The following is a 23535-nucleotide window of genomic DNA, read 5'->3' on the forward strand; positions in this document are numbered from 1 at the left end:
AGAGTATAAATTCTTACTGCACTCTAAAAATAATACTTAAACTGATGTGTACGTGAAATATGGTGTTCATTTATATCTAAATATTCATTTGTTAATGACAAACATTTGAGTTGCATTCAGTCATTTAAGGATAAAATGGAAATTTCTAATAAAAAAGGAACACAATTCAAAATCTCCAAGCTCTCTGGAAGTTTTTATATAATGTTTCTATTACAAGGGCTAGACTTACTTTGCTAATATATACTTAAAATGCATTTAAATTTGAATCCTGAGTCTAAAAGAGTTCCAAAAATGTGTTTGTGTGTGTGTGTGTGTGTGTGTGTATGTGTGTGTATGTGTGTGTGTATATATATATATATGAGACTTGATTCATGACAATTCAGTCACAATGATTACCAACGTATTTTGTTTTATTAGCAAAACGTACGAATTAAAAATAAGAATAAAACCTAGTTTCTAAGGTAATTTTAATAGTAAAGCTTCATTTCCCATATATATATTTTACCTAAGATATAAAACCAATCCATCCAATTGCTTTGAAATATGTATTTCATTTCCAAATATGAGTTACATACATAAGCTGATAAAAGCAATTCATTAAGAACAACACCAAGGATATATAGCAAGCTTTCAATAAGTGTTAGCTATTATTATTACTACCACTTTTGAATGTCAAATTAAAACTATAATCCTGTTTAATTTACCTGAAATTTACCCCCAAGTAGCAATATACTCACATCTTGGTGCACATAAAAATCTGTGCTTAGTTCTCTGATATTTAATAAATTAGGTATTCACTGGCCTTCATAAAAAATAAGTTATCTCTACCTAAAGTGTCATCAAGTTTCATCATGGGAATAATGTTTAAAAATGAATAAACTGACTATCATCTTTCATTTGTGAAATCATTTTGATTGTCCACAAAACAACAGTTGTAATCCATACTGTCAAGAACTGTGAAGGGTCTGTGATTTTTGTCTTACTTGTAAAAGAAGTTACCCTGGCACAGTGTCATGGATGCTGGCAGAAGATATGTGTCTCCTGGGTCAGAGATAAAAGACTTCATTGCAGCAATGGCAGTACTCAGAGTATCAGCATTTCTTAATGCCAGTTCCTCAAGCTCCAATTCCCTCTGGGCAGTGAGAAAAGAGCCAGGTGACACTGGCAAGTGCATTTAGTTGTGTTACAGGAGAAAAGCCCTGGGTGGAGGGAATCTGAATATTTCATAATAGTCAAAGCATACTGGAACCTGAGGGAGGCATGTTCATTTTACCGGACAGGAAACAAACCTGTCCTTTTTGCCAATGGAGACACCATCTACCTCTCAAGGCTGTTTGCAAACCAGCCTTTTGCTTCAAGAGAGACAGTGCCTTCCTACTCTCTTCACTGTACAAACACCCCTAAATATAGTCTGCCAAATAGGCAGTTAGTACTTTCTTCTCACCAGGTGCACAGAAGTGTGAGAGATCCAGGAAAAATTTTTATCCCAATAATTATAATAGGATTTAGAGATGTAATGAATCTTATGGTTGACTTTGTAGAATGAGGAGGTTATTCTAACTATCCATTTGATAAATTTCTATAAGTCCTTGAAGTCTCTAAAATTAAATAAAAATATTAAATGCATTGTCAATTTTGACCTTTAAAAAAGTAAATGAAATTCAAGGATAACATGCATTTTGGGCTGCACTGCAACTTAAGATACTTGGGTAGCATCAACATCTCAATTGCATTCATATGGAAAAAAATTAGTGTTGCTAAGGTCCTGCAATTTGAGCCAGAATAATTTGACAAAACGTTATCATCGATGATAGCATCAAAAGTAAGTATTAACAACTAAGGACAACATTATAAAAATAAATCCCTCAAGAATTTCAAAAATGTCCCAAAATTCAGGTGCATGAAATTTTACACTTTGAAATGGATCCAACAATAGGAATGTTATGAGAATCTGATTTTTTTTGTCCATCTCAGATGGTTGAGATTTTGATTTCCAATGATATTCAAAATATTTCTAACAGTCATACGGTTGCCATTTGGTTTTATGGCAACGGTGCAAAGAGAGATGATTTAATAGGATAAACAAAGAAGAGTCAGAGAGCAAATGATTCGAAACAGATTCTTTTACCAGTTTAGCATGTATTCAGTTTTCACTTGCAAAACAGGGTCAAGGAAGTTAATCCCCCAATAGGAATGTTATTGTGAATAACAAAGTGGATTTTAAGCATCAGGACTACATAAAAAATGAAAGTAAAGTGGATAATAGCAGTCAGAATGGACATATGTGGATTGCATTTATTTTTTTTTCAGGGTCTCTATTCAATAATATAGTATATTATATAATTTTTTTTTTCAAATTACAACTCTCAAGTAACAACAATGGAAAAGTTCATGAGTAGTTCACTCCTGTAATATAGAAAAACCACAACAAAGGTTTAGAATCTACAACACCAAGAAAAGAAGGCATACTGGTATATATCCTGTATATCCACTTCTACAAGAGGGGAAAATAAATTTAGATTAATGTTGTTGTCAGAAATGTCATCAGCAGCCTCAGACACATGCATGCGTGCTCTCGAGAGAGAGAGAGACACAGAGCAGGAATATAAGTGATTGTGTCTTAGGCTGCAGATTCCCTCTTTACCACAAAGTCCATCTTTGTGGAATAGCTGCTAGAATTCCAGTTGCTGACTTAACATATGTGTTTGATGCAGAACTGAGCCATGAGAAATGATGGTTTGTATCTTCCCAGCTGCCTGGGAGAATGGAGAAAGGGTTCAATTTTCTGTATGATGTTACACTCAGTGACACAATCTTTGCCCACACTCAAGGTACATAAAGTTAGCCAGTGTCTTTGCCCTGCTTTTCTTATTGTGTTTGCCTATTGAGTCCTTGCATCTGAATCCAATACTGAGAGGAGAGCACTTTCCCCAGCACTGTTTGTTTAAAGGAGCCTTATTTCCGGAGGGCTTTCTGAGAGAACACTGAAGCCCAAAGAGAAAGGGTAAACTCAGTTCCAGAAACCAAAGAGAGCACTCAAGGAGGTCATTAGTTGACTTTTCTATAAATGCTCAGGTCAGTTCCTATTTTGGTTACAATTCTATCTTGGAGTCCCGATGGCTGCAAAAACCACTCAAGCCTCATTCTTGTGGTTTTCAGCATCACAAGAGCTCTTTGAAAGGCTTCACTGTCCATAAGTCACAGCTGACTATTATTTCCCCAAGAGTGCAGAATTTCCATCCAACTGTCCACGTATCACTTCAGAAATCAGGTGTTGAATGAAAATTATTTTAAAAAATAAATAAACCCAACTCTTTATCTTTCACCTTTCTTCCCAAGTGATTATTTCAGAAATTATTAGTAAAAAGAAGAAATATGCTATTTATTTAAAAAATGTTTATCAGGGAAGAAATGTTACAAATCCCAGGGACTCAACTAATTGCTATTTTAAAATTACATTAGAAAGAAATGGACAAAAAATTGGTCTTTATCTGAATAATCCAAAAATATTCAATCAATGTCATATATCTGATTTAAATGAAATAAACATATATATTGAAGTACATAAATGAGTTTTTTTAAAAAAATAAAATAAATTTAATAAAATAAATTATAAATGCATAAAAATATATTTTGAATAATAGGTCAGTAAAAAGTAATATTAAAGAAATGGGTTATTAGAAAAACAGTATAAAACACATTTTACTATGGAAATATATTTTTGTGTTTGGTGTTTAGAACAAGAGGAAAATGCATTTTTTCCCTTAAACTAAAATATCTAAAATTTATTAAGTTTTCCTTTCATTTGATAAGAGTTATAAAAGAGAACTTAAAATCCACAATTAAATTGATTTAGTGCATAACAAAAAGGAATACCAAAAACAAATAGTCTATCATATTACATTAATTAGTTGATTTTGCAAAGATTGGTTTGGCTAATATTGCCATACCATTGGACTTTTAAATATTCACATCTCTCAACGAACACATAATTACCTATCTTTAGCATAACATAGGAAGCATGGTTTGTACATTTTCAGAATCTTTATTACAAGGTACTATAAAGTGATGTCTTAGTTCCTTTTAATTTAGTTTTATAAAACCCATAAGTGTTTTCAGTAAGCCAGGAAAATATAATACCCTTCTTAGAGAGGACACCTCTGAGATCATGATCAGGGCTACTTATACAGTACTTTGAGGATCGTGACTATATTGCAGCTGCTGAATTAACTGCATCTGGGCTCACACTAGAATCTCTCATTATACAGTACTGATAGCAGAGTTGGGGGCAGGACCAAAATAATTTCACTTAGAAACTGTCTAAGCAACATATACAAATAATAACAACAATAATAATTAATATTTGTATGGTGCATTATGGTCTATGTCATAATTTTACTTGTGATTGAGTTTTAAAGGAATTCTGTGAGCTAGGTATTATGATAACACCGGAGTAGATAAGGTATTTTTTTTTTCAAATCTCTATTTTTATTATCTGTGTGATAATAGGCAAGTTAAAATACATATATGCCACAGGACTCCAAAAACTTTATCAGAGGCACAGAGATTTTGATCTTTGCTTCTAGGATAATATTAAAAATGCTCCAAAACTTTTGAATAAAAAAAAAAAATAAGGTACTTGCTCAAATACAATGAATACTTGGGAATATCAACATATAAGGGGAAGAAAAAAAGGAAGGAAGGAAGGAAGGAAGGTTTGAAGGAAGGAAGAAAAAGAAGGGAAGAAAATGTGGGAAGTAAAAAACAAAAAAAAGAAGGAATGGGAAAAGAAAGGAATAAAAAGAAGACAAGAGGGGTAGTTTAATTATGATGGCTCAGAGGCAAAACTATTTCATATAATTCAAAAGGAATTCAAGAAAAAATAATATATTAAAGCCAATCTATACAAAGAATTGTCTTAAATATATGTGCTAAAAAATTGTATTTTGTTATCTTTGGCATATATATATATATATATATATATATATATATATGCCAAAGGGAACATAGTTTTGCTTTATTTAGGCTTGTTGGTATTTAACTTTATATAAAACTGTCAATACTTTACATAATAATAAAAATATACAAAATTAACTATCATTTTGTTTCTAAAGAGTCTTTAAACCCACAAATAAAGAATGGTGTTAAGATAACACAAGAACAATGCTTATAGAGTAATAAATTACTATATGCAATTACTAAAATTATTTAGTAGATTGATACTCACCAGAATATCTTTTCCAGCCCATTTGCATTCATCCCTTCTGGTGTAAGATACTGGCCACACAATCTAAGGGCAGAGAAGAAACATTGTTTTAGGCCAATTAAGTTCTATTAGTGTAAGAACCAACATTATCGTCTGTCAGACCAGGTTGGGGCAACTGAGATAAAGAGAGGTCCATAAAGTATTATGTACAATGACCTTTCAGTGTAGAGTATGCAGTAACTTCAGTTAATTGGCATTATCTTAAATCACTCACTGTTCATGTACTCAGGTGGCTTTGCTGTATATGAGAGCTGAGCAACACAGACATTCAGGTAGGCGATACAGCATGCCTTGTTTTCTTGCGCTTTGCTTTATTATGCTTCACATATGTTGTGTTTTTTACAAATTATAGACAAGACCCTCCACCATGAAAAAGCTTTTGGCCCATTTCATTGGGACACCTGTTTTATTATAGAGGCCTAGAACCACAACTACCATATATCCCAGGTATCCTGTAGAACTAACCAATGTGTAGTGGAAAGAACTCTAAGGCAGACTGGGGAGAGTGATATTATCTTGAGAGGAGAGGAGAATCTAGTGGAAGAGATTGATTGCTCTGCATCCATTTCCCTAATCCAAATCTCAGCATGACATATTAGAACAAACAGCTGATAGGATCAGAAAAACCCACATTAGAGAGAATTTTTTTTCCCCCCAAATAGGTAAGAGTAGCTTTATTTTACTTTCAGGAGATAAAGGGGGAAACAAAGCTGGATAGAGAGCTTTAAAAATAGTCACTTTTTTTTTTTTTACTGTAAGTAAAACCGACTTATTAAGAAATAATTGTTTGTGTTGTCATCCCTTATGTTTGGTCTTCATCCTTTCCAAAGTTCCTATATTTCATGAATACTGTGACAATGGTAGATAACCAAGGTGTTCCTGGTGGCTTAGAGGACTGTGGATTCCTTTCCCCTCAATCATATTAAAGCTTATACTGTACCTTATCTAAATTCTAATAGAAGCTTTTAGTTTCCCTTAGCAAATCCAAAGACACCTATCTGTATTGGAGCACAACAATTTAATTTTTGATATTTTTATAACAGATTATGTCAGTTCAAATATTGGGTATTTATAATGTTTTATCATTTTATAAAATTCATCTATAAATATAAATAGGTGAGTGAATATATCTATATATAGACAATATGAGTACATATCACTTTAGAATATATATTTAATGTATTTAATTTTTTTTTTTCTGAATAGTCTTAACTTGATATATTCAGTTAGTTTTAAAATTGAAAAGAGCTGAATTATCTTATAAGACAGCCTATTATTTTATAGATGAGAAAAATCATAGAGCCATAAGCCTAGGACAGTGGTCAGCAAACTCATTAGTCAACAGCGCTGCAAACCTCGGCTCCCAACCAGACAGTGTGACAGCAGTTTGCCAATCTGTTGACTAATGAGTTTGCCCGCCACTGACCTAGACTCTCGATTCCAATAATTACAGGCTGTTGTTGTTCCTTATGACTAGAATATTTCTCTGTGTCTCTTCTAACAATGAGACTTGTAATAAATAGGGGTGGGCAAAGGTAGATTTACAGTTGGGATTATACTAAACAGCTTATTCTTGTATTATTATTTTCTAAGTATTGTATCGTTTTCTGTATCAATAACTGTAAACCTACAGTTGCCAACCCCTGCTATAATGAAATAATAAATCAAAGTAAGGTTACTTGCACAGAGTGATAATGTTATAGCTCCTTCTCTTGAGTTTAAAAATCATTATTCTAGTTATAGAAGACATAATTCTAACTTTGAATCATTCCACTTCAAACATATTACTTAATTTTAGCTATATCACACTGCCTATGAAAGTAAATACAATATATTTAAGGCTTTACATCTGTTTGAATATATTTGTCTATTAAGCTCTTTGGACCCTGTTTATATATATGTATAATATATTTTAAAAAAATAAAAAATAAATACACACACACACACACACACACACACACACACCCCGTATTTTTCAGCATATAAAACGACCCCCTAATTTTACAGTTAAAACATAGGTTTAGGCCTATATTCGCTTTATAAGACTATCCCCCACTTCAAAGAAAAGACTTACTTTGCCGTAAAGATCTGCAGGTAATTTTTGTGCAATTTTGGTCTTTTGCCCCCGATTTTCGGTTGACTTTTTTTCGTTTCAAAAGTCGTCTTATACGCCGGAAAATATAGTGTGTGTGTGTGTGTGTGTTTATATTTTTAATTGATTTTGTACAGAGAGGAAGAGAGAGGGACAGAGAGTTAGAAACATCAATGAGAGAGAATCATCAATCAGCTGCCTCTTGCACACCTCCCACTGGGGATGTGCCCGCGACCAAGGTACTACATGCCCTTTGACTGGAATCGAACCCGGGACCTTTCAATCAGCAGGCAGATACTCTATCCGCTGAGCCAAACCAGTTTCGGCTGGACTCTATTTTTAATGTTCTTCAACAACTTATTTCCTAAGTATCTATTATTATTATAAACTCTATAAGAAATAATATAGTATCATAATCCTTGAGGAAATTATAAAATGATGTTAGAGATAAGATGTATGAATGTAAAGGTCAAAGAATTAAGACCAGAAATACTGAGTGAGGGAAAATGTTTGACATAGAGTATAGCATTTAGATGCAGTAGCACAATTTCCACAAAATTTTCAGTCAATGTTTATTTTCAAAACTGTATAACTTATTAACCAAATAAGCTGGAAACACTATAAAGGATAAGGATAAAACTGATAAATAGTTAGTGTCTAAGTGACCCCATATGCAAAAGCCTGAAAATTGATCTTCCAGATCAGGATTTGGCAAACATTTTATTTAAAAGGCCAGATAATAAATATTTTAGGCTTTGTGAGCCAGATGATCTCTATCACAATTACTCAAGTCTGCCACTGTAGAATAAAAGCAGACATAGACAATATGTAAATGAATGAGTATCTGTTTTCAATAAATTTTATTTACAACCACAGTTGACACACGAGATTAAGCATGTGCACAGTGATTGATGAACTATGTATTTGCTGGCAATATAGAAGTTAATACATTTATATTAATACACATATATAGCATATACATAGATACATATATACATTAATTAAATTATAACATATTTCTCTAATGGTTCAGGAATTTATTTTATGCAGGAAAATATTATAACTTTATCATTTAAAAGACAACAACTATAGTTTCTTTCTTGAATATTTTTATGGTTTACTGCAGCTATTGATTTGTGATGGTCAAATCAATGTATTATTTTTGTTTGTATCGGAAAAGATAAAGTATTAACTCAAACAAAGTTTCAGTTGTCACACTATTAGATAGCTAGAGAATTCTTGAGATGTTTTAAATGTACCACAGTGCATATATTAGAATAAAGATACCTTTTGATAATCCTTGATATTAACCAGGTTGAATGAAAATATGTGATCCTTTGCTCCAACATACAGCCTGCTTCGTTCCTCATCCAAAAGGAAGGTATGGTAATTGGAGCTGTTGGCCAAGCCATTGAAAGTGATAACATTGTTGGATTCCAGCATTTCTGCAAGGTAACAAAACAAGACATTGGGTGTTAATCTGAGGTCCTACATGAGCATAGACTTAATACATGATGATCTGGCTATAGTTAACAATCAATGATTTATCTTCATTGAACTATATAGAAGCCATTTTTCTTTAAGAAATAAGAAATATATAGAAACCTTTTTTTCATTTCATTGAGATGGGAATTATACTCATTAGTTTGCTGAAGGAAGGGAGAGCTATAGCTTGTGCACACAGTGGTTTGAAGGAACCTCTTTGCACTTAGCAATGGATTAGAATGGTTGGTATTCTATATAAAACATCTTTAATTTTACAGATATTGTTGTAAGTTCCTTTTCTTGCAACCAAATAATTATCTAGAAGAATAAGCATTAGGGCCATCAAAGCAAAGGTAGTCTGGGGATACACTATTTAACATCCTAGATTGTTTGAGGCCTCATTTTATTGCAGAATTTGAAACTTTTTGCCTTGGACAGACCCCCTGATCAGGGTACAAGGTGCCCATAATTTAGTTTGGGACAGGTAAATATCAATTCCAAGCTAAGACTACCTTCCATGTTGGTATATCCCACATAATACACAAGTGCCCTGGACCAAATTGTGTGGAAGGGGCAATGCATTTTCCCTTAAATATGCATGTAAAACCTCAAGATTAGGCCCTTCTGTGATATTAACCTTTTGTTCACTTTGTATAATATGAAAAAGTATGTGTTCATAATCTAATCTGATGAATCATATTTTTTTTTAGTAATTTAGTGGAGTCATTCAACTACTAATTCAACAAATACATATTCAGTCCTTATTATGTAAACACATAGGCATTGGCTAAGAAGTATGTGAAAGTAGAAAAGATTAGTAGAACCTTTATGGAAAGTTACACAAATGGCATCAGAGAAGCAAAACATGAAAAGAACAACAACAAAGAGAATAATAAGAACTAAAGAAGCTAATGGGGCAGGTGGGAAATTAATGTCACAAAAAGAAGTGAATAACCCTTGGAGAAAGGGTGTGGCCATTAAATCTGGCCTTACGTAATATACTAGAGGCCCGGTGCACAAATTTGTGCATGAATGGGGTCCCTCAGCCTGGCTCATGATTAGGGGCCAATCAGAGCCAGCTGGCTGCAGGGAGGGACTGGGGGAGGTTGGCTGTGGAAGTGAACTGACCACCAAGGGACAGTTCCTGCATTGAGTGTCTGACTTCTTCTGGTCAGTGCACATCATAGTGACTGGTCAACTGGTAATGGTTACTTAGGCGTTTATATATATAGATGGGACTTTCAACAGCAAAAAGAGATGTAGCAGAACATTCCATGCAGAGGACATGAATAAAGACCAGGAGGTAGAAATAAGGAAAATATAAGAGAAAGAAGTTTTAAGTATCTACTAAATACCAAAATATGCTGAATGGTTTATTAAGTAGATCCATTTAAGCCTCATAGCAACATTATGAGATGAAAAATTTCACCCCCATTTTATCTCATGAGGAATTTGATTAAAAAATTACTAAGAATATCCTAGGTCATAGAGCTGGCTTGATGTAGACTCAAGATATCTACCTTAATCTGATGCCAGAGGCCAGGTTCTTTATATCTTGCTCCATATTTGTTCTAGAATTTTTGAGAATACCAATACATTTTGAGCAGAAATGTAAGATGAATGTTTGGGAATATAAATATTGATAACTGACTGTTGGGAAGTTTGGTTACCTCTCATTGGCACAAAACTTGTCTTAGTTAATAGGCTTGTCAATATTTATATTATTCTATTTGCTATGCATTTGATTTTTTTTATTACTCTGCAGGTAATTTTATCTGCAACTATTGCTTTCACCACTGGAAGTATTTTGACAAAATTCATATCTTCTAAGATAGATTTCCCTTCAAAGGCCAAACAAAGACTTACTAGAGACCTCTATTTAGATATTGTACAGAAATCTCAATGTCTGCATGACTTAAACAGAACTCACTTCCTGTTCTTTTCTTCATTCCTGACATCATCATCTTTCTGTATATTTTCAAATTGGTTGCAAATATCACTCATCCAAAAAATCCTGCAAGCCATAGCCTCTTCATCATCCACAGATCCAATCCAGTTATTTTTAACACTAAAGCTTTGTTTAACACTATAATAAGTTTTGTATCATTTCAATTTTATTTAACACTATAACAACTTCTCCTAGAGTTTCTTTTGCTTATATACTCATTGTCACTGTCTAGTTCAAATCATCATGATTTGTTATAATTATCTTCCTTCTAAACTTCCTTTTTGAGTTTACATCAATAAATGATGTTATACACTACCAGCAAAAGAATGCTTCTACAAAACCAAATATGACTTGTTTTGGGTAAATTTGAGAAAAAGCTTCCATTGAATCTCATAGAAGAAAAATAAAGAAAAATGGGCAAGAAAATATTTGCATTAAAGGAAGAGAGGAAACAATAACAATGAAATATCAAGCCACAAATCTTTAAGAGAATATATCCAATTCAGTGAAGCCTAAAACAATTTAATATAGAATTCTGAAGTTCGGCACCCATCCACATATCCCAGGTAGGATACAATTAGGAATAAAGGGGCTACAAATTATACAACTTATATTTACAAATGCTTTATTATGAAAACACACTCTAGGAGTCCATATGATTATAAAACTGAAGGAAATTATCTATAAAAATTGAAAGTATAACTAAAGTACAAAGTCAGCATGATGATGATGACAATGATGATGATGATGATGATGATGACAATGATCACAACTAACATGTGCATGCCAGGCACTGTTTTAATGAGACACACACACACACACACACACACACACGCGATATGAATTGTGTGTGCATTATCCATTATCAAAGGAAACTACTGTATAAAATACAGTGAAGGTAGAAGTGAAAGGTATGAATATGAGACAACTCCACAGACTGTTTTTTATGGGAATTCAAAAGAAACACACCAATTATCAAAATATGAAAGAATGAAGAATATATTTTCCCAGAAGAAAATATATAAATATATAAAACATTTTGGAGGTTTTTTTTATTCAAAACAACTATTTGTAAACTCTTCCAGCTCACTCCCTCATTGTCAGAAAAGGAGATAAGAGGTTTACCAAAATGCAATGAAAAAGCACAGAAAAAAAAGAGGACTTGACCTAGCAAAGAGAGTTAATTCTGGTCGTCAAAGTTCCAAACTAATAAGAAAATCATTGAAAGACAGGAAATAAAACCTGAAAACAGACATGTCTACAGCCTAAAATATCACCATCCTCCAGGAAAACTTAATTTTACAGAAGGGTCAATTGCGGAACTTACTAATAAAGGAATAATACATTTGGGCTCCTTAATAAAAATAAATCAATAGTACTTGCTTCATAGTACAATAGCAATAACTACTAATGTCTATAGCTTAAAGCAATCATTTAACTGGTCCTCTATCTTCAATTTTTTTCAACTTTAATACAATCTTTTAGACATAATCATATAAATTATTATGAATATATTTCAAAAATGTAATACCCTGTTTCCCCGAAAATAAGACAGTGTCTTATATTAATTTTTGCTCCCAAAGATGCACTAGGTCTTATTTTCAGGGGATGTCTTATTTTTCCATGAAGAAGAATACGGTACACATTTATTGTTAAATGAAAATAAAGGAAATTTATTACCTGGATACGGTACGGTAGTACGGTAGTTGTCAACACAAATCAGACAAACTGAATCCTACAGTATCAAGAATTTACTCATTTATTCAATGACAATCATGTCATCATCTTCTGGAACATCATCATAAAAATCCAATTCCAAAATTCCCTGGTGAATTTGTGACTCCATTTCTTTCAGAATCAGTGGACCAAATCTCTCATGTTGGGGGCCTTATTTTGGGGGGATGCCTTATATTTCACTCAGAAGGAAACCTGTAAGTAGATCTTATTTTCGGAGGATGTCTCATTTTCGGGGAAACACGGTAGCTTTATTTTAAAAAAAAATACACTTTCAACTACCACCATTACTTTAGCCCCATCTCCCTAATAAAAGTTGCAATCCTGAGCCTCCTTTGGTAGCGTATATAAATCCTGTTTCCAGAATTCTACCTGAAATGTCCAGTTTACTCTTTTCTAAACCTAGCCTGGCCCCTCTTGCATCTAATTTATTTCCCTGTTAATGGTGCTTCCAGGTACAGTGAGAAGCCACCTCTCCCACAAAAGCCTCGAGGATTTGGAGGTACTACTCCATCCGCTGATCCCCCACCTGCTTTGATCAAGACACATTAATGCATGAATTGCATGCCACTCATCTGCTTGGGTATTCGGGTACCTGCTTTAGTTCTCCATACAATGTTAGCGCAGTGCCATATGATCTAATTATATGTAGAGGAAATGGTTAACTAGATAATTAATTGTTGAATTTGAGAGCTAGAAGAATCTGATTACTTCCATTAACAAAAAAAGTGTAAGTGACTTTTATCCTTAGCAACTGCACAGGTCTGATTTAAATTCAGTTCTACTAGCTCTCAGTTCAATGTGCTTTCTAAATAAATGTCTAGGAAAATGTGGCTTTAATTTTTCCCTATATTTTGTGTTGCATTATTCTTGATATTGATCAGTTTTTGGTACAAGTATATGCTGAGAAAAAAAAAGTTGCCAACAATTTAGAAAATAACTAATGCAGAATGTAATTTTTATATCTTGGAAAAATAACAATTAGTTTATATGGCATTGTTACATAAAGCAACTAACTGTTGTAAAGTGGACAACAATGGTTAATACAAACGAACTGTAATTAAGCATTTATGTGCAGGATGATTAGTCAGTAAAACTTTAGAATTAAAGTGTAGATCCTTTTCTTAGAGTTCACATTGATTTAATTTAGTGCTTCGAGAGATGGGATAGTAATTCAGAGACTGAAATTCTGTTTTTGATTCTGACTCATGTCTTAATTACTTGTAAGGCTCCTTTACAGTCAGGGTTCTGTTATCAGTCAGCTCACCAGCAAGTGATCATTAAAGGCCTCTTAGTAGTAAGCATTGTATTAGCATTAGCAAAGTGGGAAGAAAAAAAAAAAAAAGAAGGAGGAGTGTTTCTCTGATTAACACAATTGAAAGTGAGTTCTTTTTTAGACATCTTGGTCAATTATATACATGCTAGTGGCCCAGTGCACAAAATTCGTGCACTCAGGGGGTCCCTCAGCCAGGCCTGTGCCCTCTCACAGTCCAGGAGCCCTTATGGGATGTCTGACTGATGGCGTAGGCCTGCTCCATGCAGGAATTGGGCCTACGGCATCAGTCAGACATCCTTAGTGCTGCCGTAGCGGCAGGAGAGGCTCCCACCATTGCTGCTGTGCTCACCAGCCCTACGCCTGGCTCCGGGCTTCTGGTTGAGTGGTGCTCCCCTTGTGGGAGCAGACTGAATCCTAGGGGGCAGCATCTGTCTCCTGGTGGTCAGTGTGCATCATAGCAACCATTCATTCTGCCATTCGGTTGATTTGCATATTAACCTTTTATTATACTAGTATAGGATACCGGGCCATAAGGTTCAGTCTGCTCACAAATTACTATCACATTTCACATGACTATAAAAAAGCAAATGTTTTCTTATACTTAAATATTATATGCTTCATTTTATCCAGTAACAAAACTATGGAAAATATTCACAAACAGAGAATTAAATAGTTGATAAATCACTTAGTCACCCACTATCCTGTTGCATATGCCCAGTATAAACATTTTTAAAAACTGCCTAAGAAGGATTTCTTTGAATTATTCTAATGCTGAGCTAATAAGCTTCTATTGAATAAAGAAATTAAGTATTTCATCAATATTTTTCCATCACAGGACACATTTATGTGAGTAACATACTGGAGAACATATTTATTTCAGTGTTTATCAAGACAGGAATCTGTTCAACCCTTGAAGTTGGAATGTAGAGAGAAGGACACAAGGAAGCCCAGATGAATATGGAGACATTCTCAAGGATCATTCAAGTACCCACGTCAGAGGAGCATGTTTATCTGGCTCGGGGTAGGACTTACCCAAACCTTAGATTTGGCTAACAGAAGGTGTTTACTACATGTGTATAAAATAAATGAATAAATGGATTTCTGGGTAGGTGGGTAAGATGCATATGTTTATAGTGTCCGGGTGGCACAAACAAAAATATTTTCTGATTGTTAGTAAAAAAAAGTTAAAGTTGTCACCAGACAGCCTATTATAATGTTTCTTTTGGGGCGGGGGAGAAGGAAGAGAGGATATTCATATAGAATGTCAAGACATATTGTACCCCTTTAACTAAAATAGATACATTTTGATTTTTCAGGCTTCTGGCTTTACCCATAAAAGGATTTCATTGGAATCATATTCCCCTGGAGAGAGGTGGGAAGGCAATGGGAGAGAAGAGTGTTGAAAACCAATGAACTGAAACATCTCTAGATAAAATCATACAATGTGTTCTGGATATATTCAGTGACAATAATATTCTATTTATGATGGACACTATAAATATTTTTCCTAATGACTTTTTTTTTTATCTACACAAGTAAAATGGGGGAAATGAAATTACTACATAGATAATTTGAATTGTTCTAATGCTGAGCAAATGAGCTTTCATTGAAGAAGGAAATTGAGTAGTACATCAAATGTTTTTCCATTACAGGACACATTTATGTGAGAGTCAATGTGGTAGGAAGTTAGACGGACACAAGCAGAACAAGGATGATGGCCAGGTACAGAAGGTCACCATGGGTGAAAACCCTGCTGGCTTAGCAAAGTTCAAAACTGGGGAAAACAAGGACCGTGACCCCATAGTAACTTTTCCTTCCCTAGAATATGGTTGAGTGTGTGGTTTAGACCTCTGACCTTTCCTCCCCTTGCATGCCGCTAGTCATGCAGTAGACCCCTTCGGAGGAGGAGCAAGGGGCCAAAGAGTGGTCTCATGGGACTCCCATTCATGCCCTTATATAACGACTAAAGGCCCTAGGCATGAAAATTCATGCAAGAGTAGGCCTTCCTTCCCTCAGCTGGCAGCACTGGCTTCCCTCTGGCACCTGGAACCTGGGCTTTACTCCTCTGGCCGCCGGCAGGCACCCAGGACCTGGGCTGGCTTCCCTCAGGGTGGGGCTTTGACAGGAAGGATGTTGTAATGATGTCCAGTCTAATTAGTATATCTCCCTTTTATTATTACAGATTCCCTCAAGAATTAACCCCTAGGGATAACATCTAAGAACAGTTTTGTTTCAGCTTCAGGCCCAGAGTAGCAGAAAAACCAGAAAAGAGATGCCATGGCTGACATTAGGACCAGCTGCAAGGATTAATGATCTCTGCTTGGGCACCGGATGACTCAAAGATTCCCTAGGATGACACACACACACACAAAAAGCCAACATGTTTGTTGAAAATCTTTGCTCTCTCAGGGGTCATTAAATCAAGTATATGCTTGAGTCACATAGGACAGCAGACTCTAAGGATTCTGTAGACCAGTGCAGGACACACAGACATTTATTGTCATAAGAACAAATATATAATTCCGAATCAAATTTAACTTTTTCAAGAAAGTAGCATAAGTCAGTGTATTATTAAATGTCCTTTTATTCTTCATCAAAAAAAAATAAGTCATTGCTTTGCTTTTACAAAGCAACAACAACAAGCAAAATGAAAACACTAATGACAATGTTAGAATATGTAATAAATGTTGTTTAGAGTGAAATATGATCTTTTATTCTCTGCTGGACATAGCACACATTAAAAATGAGATCTTCCCCTTATTTTGAATGCAGAGATAACAGGCGTATAATTTGCCTTTAAAGATGAGTTAGGGGAGTCATATTGTGCTATATAGTTCTAATGAAACCTTCAGAGTGGTTCAATGTGAACAAAAGAGCCAGGTAACATTATCTAAAGTCACTGATATCTTAATCCTTTCACTTTACTGATACTTGTTTATTTGCGTATAAACAGTTAAAAGATTATCTCTGCCACTCACATTTTTACAACAATATTGCTATTTCTAAATTTTGTATTAAATAATTGAAAATAATTTTATACCTTCAAAATTGAAACATATTTATTTCTTCAAAAACACAGGATGGGGCCTAAACTGGTTTGGCTCAGTGGATAGAGCATTGGACTAGACCTGAAAGGTTCCTGGTTCAATTCTGGTCAAGGGCATATACCTTGGTAGCGGGCACATCCTCAGGTGTGCAAGAGGCAGCTAGTCAATGTTTCTCTCTCATCGATGTTTCTAGCTCTCTATCCCTCTCCCTTCCTCTATGTAAAAAATCATTAAAATATATTAAAAAAAACAAAACAAAAAAACACCATGATGGGTATTTTTTTCAACTTTCTCTTCAAATTAGCAAATTGTTATGAAAATAATGACCTATGAACTTCTACCTCACAAAACTTACTTTAAAAGCTGATGTCACATGTTTTGCTATATCCCTAAGTGGCAATACCTTTTTAATAAGATTTCTAAGATTTTAAAATTTAATTTTAAATTTTCTTGTAGGATAATTATTTTTTTAAAGGCATTTGTTTCTTATTAGGCTAAATGCCATTACTGATAAAACTCAAAATAAAGTGGTGTATATTTTAAATTCTGGCTTTTCCCCAATTATAATTTGCTTTATCATTTCTAACCACTCAAAAGGGAGAAATTACTTCTACTTGAAAAAAAATCTAGTTTAAAAGTTCATAGCTGAGTTTCTTTGATGAATTTAATGACTTCCACCTCATTTAGTAAATCAGAATCTAAAAAAAGCTACACTCACCCCTCTTGATAGGCTCTGGAGTTTATCAGCCCTGCTTTGCCACTTCATTAGCTGTCAAGAAGCAGTAAGTGATATTGCGATGAAAGTCTTGATTCAGGTAGTTGAAAATGCTTATTGCAAAAATAGCAATTATCAACAGATTTGAAGTAAAAAAAGGGGGTGTATCCGGAAAAGCACATCATCTAAATACATGCAGTTGGTTATCATCTTTGTAGACATCAAAGAAGGAGGGGTTGTTTGAACTATCAGTAGTTGTAACATTTATAAAAGCACACACATTGATTTAATATTCACAGCAGCAGAGTTATAATTGACCTTAAAACTTTTACCTTACAATCTTGTGAGGGCGACAAAATAATGATGAAAATGCATATATTTTTCAAAAGGAAGAGCCTTTTGAAAAAGTTGAGTTTTTAATATCTGTGTTTAAATGCATTCTTACACTTGGTCTTAAACTATTATTGTGGCTAGCCTTGTCTTAAGTCTTAAATGTGTATATATATATATACACATTGTTTTTGTTAACTAATCAATTCTACCACAAGCTTCCTTTAATGTCAATATATTATTTGAGGTTTAAGTGTTACTTTAGTGAAATTTAATTTGAATTATATAGGCTTTTATTTCCTCTCAACATTCTACCATATTTCTGTGGCTAGTAAACAGAAAACTAAGCAGGAAAACCATTGGTGTATAAAATCTTAAATAACCCAACAAAAATTAGAATATATTTTCTGGTAACATTTACATGACATTATCTGTACATTAAGAACTGCTGACTCTGTCTCCACCTAAGGAGAGCAAACATACATGTTAATGGATGGGTAATCTTACAGGGTTATGACCCATGAAGGACGAGTTTTCTTTGATGTGCAATGGAATGAAGAATTCCACCAGAAAATGAATTTGGGAAAGTATTAATTAAATCACTGTATTATACTTCAAATGAACACATTAAAGGCTATTGGAGATCTAGCTGTAAGGATTTTTGCTTAGGGAAACTATTACCCAATGATTCCCAACTGTGTATGTACACAGTCTTTTTAAAATATATAAAAGCATTTGGCTCAGTGGATAGAGCTTCAGCCTGAGGACTGAAGTGTCCGGGGTTCGATTCTGCTCATGGGCTGATCGATGTTTCTAACTCTCTATCTCTCTCCTTTCCTCTCTATAAAAAATCAATAAAATATATATTTTAAAAAAGAAAAATAAATAAATAAAAGCACTTCTACTCTCAAGGAATATTTAGGGAGACACTATCATATTAATGACAGCCCTTGATTATTAAAAAAATGACACAACTTGTTTTAAATACTTGGATGTTAAAATGTTTTAGGAGAAAACATTTGGTGGGAATTATTTTTAAATCATAGGTCATCAATCACACTATTCTAAAAACATGAATGCAGCCTAATTCCTTTCTTTGTGCTTTAGTATTATCTGCAACTTCTTTTTTTAAATATGATAACTTACTTTAAAATATTATGTTTTATTGATTTTTTAGAGAGAGAATAAGGGGGAGGGAGAGAGAGAGAAAGAGAAATGTCAATTAGCTGCCTCCTGCAAACCCCCCACTGGGGATTTAGTCTGGAACTGGGCATAAGCTTTGATCAGGAATTGAACCTGTGACCTCCTGGTTCATGGAACAATGCTCCAACAACTAGCCAGGGCCACACAAGCCAGAACTGTATGAATTTCTTTATTTTTTTGGAAAATAAAGTATGGTAAGAAAAATAATCCATATTTTCAGTAGATTATTTAGTAAATTATAGCATATATTTAATATAAATTTCCAAATTAAAGAAACATTATTTAAAGTAAACAGTATACTGAGAAAGGTTGTAAAATCAATACAACCAATATTTAATATCTAATTCATATGAAACTAGTTACTATGAATTATCTGCATAAAAATGTAGACAGTTTTCTATAATTTCAATTACATGCCTAGAACTAAAAATAAGATGGGTGTGAGATTTATTGGGACAATCACTTCGTAAGTTGCACAATATCTAATTGTTGGATTGTACACTTGAAACTAATATAATACAGTATTGCATTTCAATATAATTGAAAAATATTTAAACCTATAAAAAATATAAGTCACTTTCTATAAGTCTCAAGAGTTTTTTGGGGGGAGGTTAGAATATATATATGTACACATTTGGCCAAGTATTTGTTGTAAAATGGCATATACTGTATAACCATTGTATATTTTGTAGCATATATCTGGTGTCTATGCATATGTATGCAGGCCTTGCAGTGGGGCATATGTCCCGGTGAGGGCAGGCAGCCCTCCGGGAGGCAAAACAGTGGAAGAGGCCAGCTGCCTACTCACTGAGGCCTGCTGAGTCCTCATGGCTGTCACAGGGCTGTGGCAGTCACAGGGCTATGGCACCGGGCCTGCTTGCAGGCTATCGCTGGAGGTCCCTGTCTTGTTATGCTTTGCTGAGTGAGCGGAATCTTTGTTGGGTGGGTGGGGCTGGTGAGGGACACTGACCAGGCATTTAGGTGAGAGCTGACAAATTCTTGGCACATTTGCAGTCATTCCTCTCTCCTGACACCTGGGGCAGATGTGGTTAACTGACCACTGCATTCAGAAGCCCCACACCAGGCAGGCAGCCAGACCCTCCTGAAGGGTGAGGTTATCCCTGCCTGCACAGTGGGAAAGTGAGCCTTGCATGCACCAGGGGCTGAGAGTCAGGCCACCTATGTTAAGGGGGTAATGCCCAGGTCTCAAAGCCAGGCAGTGGCTTGGTGAGGACTAGAACACAGTCTAGGGCACTATTTACCGCCTGGCTCCTCTTGGTCCCTTCAGACCTGAATCAAATTCTGGGATTCCCCAATCATGAGTATGGGTTACTGGCTAGCTTCCTTGGCATGCTCTGTAAAATATTAAACCATGAAACAGATAGGTCTATATATAAAAGGAGAGGCAGGGTGAGTTTGGGTGAGATGCTGAGTGCATCAGGAAAGGCTCAGAGAACCATGGAATCAGGTCCAACGCCACCACCTTCTGGAATTCACTGTCCTGAGGAAGTCAGATCTGGCCCAAAGAATAGGGGAGGGAGAGGAGCTACCTACTCTGCTTTTACAAGTGGTCATAACAGTAGGAAATATTTATTCACCTAATAAAAAGCCTTCAACACACACAAATCAAAAACTACAGAACTACACATAGAAATGGGCACAAATGCACTTTTATATTTAGGTATGTCAACAATGCTTCAAATAATTGACAGAAATTGAATCTTATGTAAGATTACAGAAAACATATACATTATCAACCGTCTTGACATTTGTAGAACCCTCCATCCAACAAGAATACACATTCCTTCACCTCAAGTAAACTTGAAACATAGGACAACCTACATTTTGGGTCATAAAGCAAGTCTTAATAAATATAAATAATTCAAGTCATAAAATATGTCCTCTGACTGCAAGGGGATTTTTTTTTTTTTGTTATTGATTTATTTCAAGGAAAATTGTGTTTTCATGCTGAAGCAGCGTGTCTGAAATGCCTGAGTCCAAATGTCCACTTCTCTCTGAGAGTATTGGAATCCTTAAAACGACAGTAGCTAGTTTGATTCCATTTGTGTGCAAGACATTACATTTTACAAAAGCAGCTGTTTTTCATGGAATATGTCCAGGTTTTTTTCCTCGGGATATAAACCAGTGACCTCATACTTCCAACTCAAGACCTATCTATCAACACTCTTTCCCATGCAAGATTTTCATTATGCAGGATCCTTCCTACGGCTGGAGCAGCAGATTGAGGACTACATATAATAGTGTCTCTTTAAATTAGACTCAAATATCTTTAACTCCCAATAGACTTTCATAGCTTTAAAAATTTAATTCAAAGTTTGCAGGAGATTTTGGATGTCTTTTAGCTTTCACCAAATCTATAACTTCCTAGTCTCCAGCTTTCACATTTTAAGAAGTTGATGTTCTTTGGGCAGGTGTGCCTTATTCTTCCTAAACAATTTGACAAAAACACTTGACCTTGCATACGCCATTTTCCACTTTGGGAATTTTTCTTGGTGGAAGATTAGAAATTGTGTCAACTTGCATCAAACATTGCTTTGAGAGGTTACCAAATTTAGTCTTCTTGGTTTCAATACTTGTTTCCTCTTTATAATCATTAGCTTCTTATAATTATACTAGTGTCCCGGTGCACAAAATTTGTGCACATTAAAAGGGAATGAATTAGAGGAAATATTTTAATATTGCTATTTGCCCTTTCTCTATAGTAGAAATATCAGAGATGAAAGAATACTAGTAAAATGTATATGAAAATCTCCCTCCTGTCAGAGTCCAGGGTGCGCCGTGAGACCTAGAGTCAAGTCGCCACCCACCACTCACATGCACTTTGAAAATGCATGGGATGCAGACTCGACTAGCCCCACCCACATTGGGTGAGGCCCAGACCTGGCCGCCCCACCCCCGTTAAGACCCTCTGGGCAGGGGGCATACCCGTAGGTCCCCTGGCCCAGTGGCCTGAGGTCCCTTGCCCTGGCCAGGAGCCCTGCAGCCTCAGGTGTGACATTATGGCATCGTGTCTAATTTGCATATTCCTCTATTATATAGATAGATAGTGGAGGATGAGGAAGGCCCAAATAATATGTTTTGTGTGTATTTAACTTACAATAAAACATTTTTTAAAGCATGTGTTCTATTTGCTGGTGAGATCTGCTGAGATTTCCTTATTTATACTAATAATACTTTTTTTCTTATAGTTAAGCAACATAATATCATACATACTATAAAATATATAATGTTTCACTGCAGGTTTAAGGAAGATCAGAAAACTGAATGTTTGTTCCGAATAGCGTGTTAATTCTACACCTGATTTATGACGAAACTACTGGCAAGATACTGTGTCTTTCTTTGTCTCTGTTAAACCACATGTAAAATACCTGCAAACTTGAAAAAAAAAATATGATGTAATGTCTGAGTCTCTTTAAAGACTTTTCCTTCTGGTGTTATAATGATTCCAATTTTTCAAAGTTTCTATACAGTTCTTTCCAACTGGAACTTTGTAAATTATAACAAGAACCTTTAATTGTTTTCTTTTCTCCATAGCCTCTGGAATCAAATGTTACCAGAGTTTACATTAATGCATCAGAAGAAAAAAAAATAGAAATGATGGGGTTTGAACTTCTGACTACCTGAAGTGACAGAAGTATGCCATTTTTACTCATACCATGAAAAGTACTTAGCTACTTGGAGTGAATTCAAAGTTGAAGTTTCCACCTGTGAGCCTTAGAGCAGAAAGCGTTATAGTAGTCTTTGCAAACTTTTCCTCTGACAAGTAACCCCTGAAAGAGTGACACTTAATAAAATGCTATTGTGAGAGCTAAAACAGGGTTCTTGGATCATTTTATGACTTGAAATCTTCAAAATAATGTATTAGAAAAAAATGTTTTAGATTAAAGTTGCATAATTGAGCAAGACACCAAATATAGTTTCATTAGTTTGCTTAGTATTTATTGTCTGGATTGTCTGTAGTGGAATTATTTGTAAAATACACATTCCAATTCTACGTATGTGGCATGTTTCTGTGGGAAAGTTTGTATGTATATAGGTCTGTATACAGTGAAGATACACATGTCAAAAAGACATGAAATGTATGTGGGAATATTATGTTTTCACCAGCTGTGCGTTCTAGCCATAGGACTTTTTCCATATATATTTATTTGAATGGAAGTCATAGTCCTTCATTCTGACCCATAAAATGTTAATCCTTCCAAGCACGTCTCAATTTCTTTTGTTTAAGGAACTCTGTATAACATTAGCAAGCGCCAATCCTTACTTATAACTAACCTTTTCACCTAAAGGTGGATAAACAGACTTGAAATGTCATTAATGCATGCTAGCACTGATTTAAAATACATGTATGAAATCCTTTATTTTTTCCCCCCTTTAAATTGCCCCCCCCCTCCAAATTAGCAAACAGAGCATTGTAA

At 34.8% G+C, this 23535-nt stretch overlaps 1 protein-coding gene across 1 annotated transcript in view; it reads right to left on the reverse strand.

Moving 5' to 3' along the window:
- SEMA3A (semaphorin 3A) overlaps window positions 1–23535 on the reverse strand; it is a 182424-nt gene that overhangs the window by 119838 nt on the left and 39051 nt on the right. The window contains exons 2-3 of the mRNA XM_084897076.1: window positions 8646–8803; window positions 5228–5290 (exon numbers count right to left, since the gene is read on the reverse strand). Coding sequence (XP_084753202.1) covers window positions 5228–5290; window positions 8646–8803 — 221 coding nt within the window. The remainder of the gene's footprint in view (window positions 1–5227; window positions 5291–8645; window positions 8804–23535) is intronic.

Source organism: Pipistrellus hanaki (assembly GCF_964339955.1).
Source record: "Pipistrellus hanaki genome assembly, chromosome: 10".
NCBI lineage: Eukaryota > Metazoa > Chordata > Mammalia > Chiroptera > Vespertilionidae > Pipistrellus > Pipistrellus hanaki.